The sequence below is a fragment of the Microchirus variegatus genome (genome assembly GCF_963457635.1).
Source record: "Microchirus variegatus genome assembly, chromosome: 10".
In the NCBI taxonomy this organism is placed as follows: domain Eukaryota; kingdom Metazoa; phylum Chordata; class Actinopteri; order Pleuronectiformes; family Soleidae; genus Microchirus; species Microchirus variegatus.
Window position 1 is genome coordinate 22,260,847 of NC_139811.1, and position 4,362 is coordinate 22,265,208.

The 4,362-nt window shown below is 38.1% G+C and overlaps 1 protein-coding gene across 1 annotated transcript; it reads right to left on the reverse strand.

The window, feature by feature from the left end:
- Nucleotides 1–240: 240 nt before the first annotated feature.
- Nucleotides 241–3,777, reverse strand: psmg3 (proteasome (prosome, macropain) assembly chaperone 3; the record flags this gene model as incomplete). The annotated part of the gene is made up of 3 exons (XM_083896611.1): nt 3,673–3,777; nt 1,011–1,239; nt 241–393 (listed from the first exon to the last, which is right to left on the reverse strand). Exons 2-3 carry the CDS (start codon nt 1,227–1,229, stop codon nt 241–243), a joined length of 372 nt encoding a protein of 123 aa, XP_083752737.1. The 5' UTR covers nt 1,230–1,239; nt 3,673–3,777.
- Nucleotides 3,778–4,362: the final 585 nt, after the last annotated feature.

A 4,362-nucleotide genomic window follows, 5' to 3' on the forward strand; every position in this document is an offset into this window, starting at 1 on the left:
CACACTGGTGTACAGAAAAGACACCCTTAAATCCAGATTAAGTCTCACTTGTTTTATCCATAAAATGTTTCCCCCCCCATCTCAATAATTCAAAAAGGATAAGGGTGAATAAAATTGGATGCATACATTTCCATCTTAAGCCCCAGGGTATGTATTTGGTATGTAATTGTTCAAAAAGACACAATGGGAAAATGTGACGCTGGGGCTTCCAAAGGGCTATGTGCCCATTTTGTTGACTTCCTACCAGACTTGACAGCTTTTGATTATCTCTTTCATTTGTTTTATTGAATCAATGGAAGAATCCTTTAGTGCCAGTCCCAGTAACACAGGCCTGTTGCCGGCTTCCTGCGACACAAACATTGCCAGGTTTTTGGCACAGACATGCGTCAGTGGCTGAAAGTAGAGACACAAAGCATATGTTAGATAATTACACACATAAATGCTGTTATGTAAAATGTCTACGTCAGAAGAAGGGAAATTAATTGATTCATAATCACTAGAAAATAAAAGTGATCTCTCACAGCGTAAAAGTGAAAAAAAAAGTGCCGTCACTGCACATGTGGTACATAGCTTTAACTTAACTGTCATACAGCCATATTGACGAGACTGTATGAAAGCCACCATCATAAGAAAGGTGATTCAATGAAGCGAAGTGTGCTAATCTGACATAAAACAGACTTAATTATAGATGGATGAACTGAATTATGTGGCTGTGGCAGGTTTCCTAGATCCTGTGAAATCAGTTAAACTAAATAATCAAAAGAGACCCCAGTATTGTTAAAGAGATTATGAAAACCAGAAGAAAAAGGTTGTCATGTATCAATTTTATCTGCACACATCTAATTTCTCCCAATTGACCCCAGCGACAGCTGATAATTTCATCATACCGCTACATCTGCCCCTAGACACCTTGGAATGAGTCACCCTGTGTTGCACCGTGACTGGTGTCCTGATCAAACTTATATCTCACTAATACAATATTAATTTGAGCAATATCATATCCAGGGTACCTCTTCTTTGCCCAGCAGCACTTTGGTGGAGAGCATTGGGGTGCTGATGTCATTGGATTTGGAGTCTGGTGTGACAGATATCAATGTCCCGATTTTGCCGTACTGAGTGAGAACTACGAATATGTAATTGCTGAACTCTGTACAGACGACCTGAGTTGAAACTCCATTCACGTCTCTCTCCGTCTGTCTCGACCTGACAACCGGCTCAGGGGAGGACATTTTGCTAATCCTGGGGAAGAAAAAGGACAGGAAATTGCATATGAGGATGATTCTGAAGCAGGAAGATAACAATTGTTTTTAGTTCAACTAATACACACAGAAAAATTGTTTGCATTACGAGTTTGTGCAGCAGCAACTGTATAACATATTAAGATACAACATTAAAGCTAACATTAGTGAAAAGTAGCAGATTTTCTACACTTTATCTGTAATTATGGAAATCTGAAAATTAGGCACGACTTTTTCGTGTCGGATACAATATCACAAACTTGAATATCTACCGATACTAACATAAGTATGATAGTAATTTATTTACACCTTTTAAACTACAAAGGTGTTCACAACAAATTTGTGCTGATGCATTTACCACCTAGCCATTTCAAGTAGTTTTCAAACAATATTCTCCAACTGTGTAACAAATGCTCTTCTCCCAGAAAGTACACTCAGCTAAAATACTGCAGATTTCTATTTACATTTTTACTGTATGTGCATATTAAAGTACGCAAACATGGAGATCAAGTGATTTTGACCAGTACCGGACCAATAGGCAGTATTGTATCGTCTCATTCCTAATTAAACATAGTGTGTATGAACGAGTGACTTCGCATGATGAAGCTGCAGACTGACAGACAAGAGGACTCCACACACTCCATCGCGTTCCCGAGTGTATTAGGGAACTTCAGTGGCTTTCAAATACTGGGAAGGATGTTGTTCCTCTTCGAGTGCCTTGTAAGCTTCCAATTCAAAACGTAAACCACACTGTAACTCAGGGGTCTCAAACTGGCGGCCCCCCAATCGATTACATGCGGCCCCCCACTTAATATCATGTAATAATGAAAACATGGACCACAACCTCACCGTCTTTTAAACACAGTGTGTAGCTGAGGCACAGCTGCCAGCGAGGTGATAGAATAAAATATATGTTTGCTAGCAATGTTTTTAATAACAGTAATAATAAGACATTTGGTCATAATTAGAAATGGCATTGGCCGAAACGGCTCCTGGCACAAATTTTAATTACAGTTGTCCACACTATGTAATGTGGACAACATTACATAGTGTAATTTGAAATAAATGTCTGCAATATTGAACTATTGTGAACATTTGTTTTATTTCCCACTTTTTGTTCTCTAGGCCGGCCCCCTCTAGACCACAATAGATGTGCATTGGCCCCCAGGTCTAGAGCTGAAACGATTAATCGATGAATCGATTATTAATCGATTACTAAATTAATCGCCAACAATTTTGATAATCGAGGCACAGCACCCCCCGTGACCCTCTGGTGGAGGAAAAAGCGGTAGATAATGGATGGATGGATGGATGGATAATCGGTTTGAAGCTTTTTTCATCAGTAAAACAAGATTTCCGATTGTTTTAACTTCTTAAATGTGAATATTTTCTTGTTTTTTTTGCTCCACATAAACAAAGAAATCATTAAAACTGAATCATTTTGGTTTGTGGACAAAACAAGACTTCCGAGAACATCGTAATTTCCAGCTTTGACAAACACGATCAATGTTTTTTTTAACATTTTCTGACATTTTATGGACCAAACGATTCATCGATTAATCGAGAAAATAATCGACAGATTAATCGATTACGAAAATAATCGTTAGTTGCAGCTCTACCCAGGTCATTTGAGTTTGAGACCCCTGCTGTAACTGGTTTTGTCTGCTCAGGTTGCTGCTCTACAGAGGCTGCTATCTTGCTTTGACATGTTTCTACAGTAACTCAGCAGGACAAACCAGCCAGGTACTGTGTTTTCGTTTTTAAAGTGGAAGTTTACTACATATAGTAAGAAGAGCAACATCCTTTCTGGTATGCAAAGACCCCCGAATGACCAGTGTAAATGTTACAAATTCAGACACAATGGACTTCGATGGATTTAAATGCTCATACTTAGGTGTAGTATATCACATTACTGTATATAAACCCTCCTTACAGTTACACACTGGACATATAAATGATTATTGTTCAACTGATTGGTATTGGTTATGAAGCTGAACTATCTTTAATACTACAACTTTTTAGATTATAAGTTTAACAGAAAAATAAACCTCCAGAAATGTACTCAAACATGACCTTGCTGCTGTGGGAGACATTTACAGTCATTTTATATTGGGTGAGACGTTTTAAACGAAGACACAGCCGGTGAGAGATATTAAAATTGGCAAAACATACACAATTTGTTTACATGACTTAATATAAAATGCAGTATTAGCGGAGGAGAAAACCTTGTGTCCTCTTTAAAACCATCTCGCTGCATATGGAGGGATATTTTTGTTTACTTCCGTGTCTTCCTATTGGTGAAGGAAAAGATCTCCTGCTGAAGTCTCACACAAAAACACTGAGGCTAACGTTAGCTAAACAGCGACGGCTAGCTCCGCTAAAGTCACCAAAACGGCACCAATTTCGGCGTCTGTGTGACATAAACGGTCCTCACCGTGTGTGTCCGTCTGTGCGTTGCGTCGATATAGTTCTACACTTAGATCAACTTCTGTAACGCTCCGTCATTCAATGCTCACCATGAAAACAAACCGAAACAAACGTACCTCGCTTTGTGTGGAGCATGCGCGCGGCAACCTCTGCGTGATGACGTAAGCATGCCTTGACGTCACACGCACACACCAACCATTTTTGTTGTTAAAAAAAGAAGAAACTCCTCGCTTTTATATTATGGTAAAATATGATTATGATTTTGTAATAAAACGGTAATATTGTGGTAAAATCGTCTTATTTCTATGTTGTAAATACAAAGTAGTTAGTTAGTAGTTATCATATCAAAGCTATTACCTGGATATTATTTTTGAACACAACATGGTCAGATAGTAATTCTAATATTATCAGCAAGTTAAATTATTCTGGGTGGATTTTTAAAACCTTGAGCGTGGGGGCAAATCAAACACCATTAGTACTTTGGAACATTTAAATATTTAAATGAACAAATGCATTTTTTTGCTCTCCATTCATTGTATCTGTTTGTTTTGTTAATTTTCATGAATGCTGCATCATGACAAAAAATGAATAAATAAACAGTGAAATGTAGATGTTTACAAAATCACTCCATGGTGCGTCAGTATAAATGGTGACGCTGAGTCTCATTCCAGTTGGTATATTAGTGGTATGTTGGTAA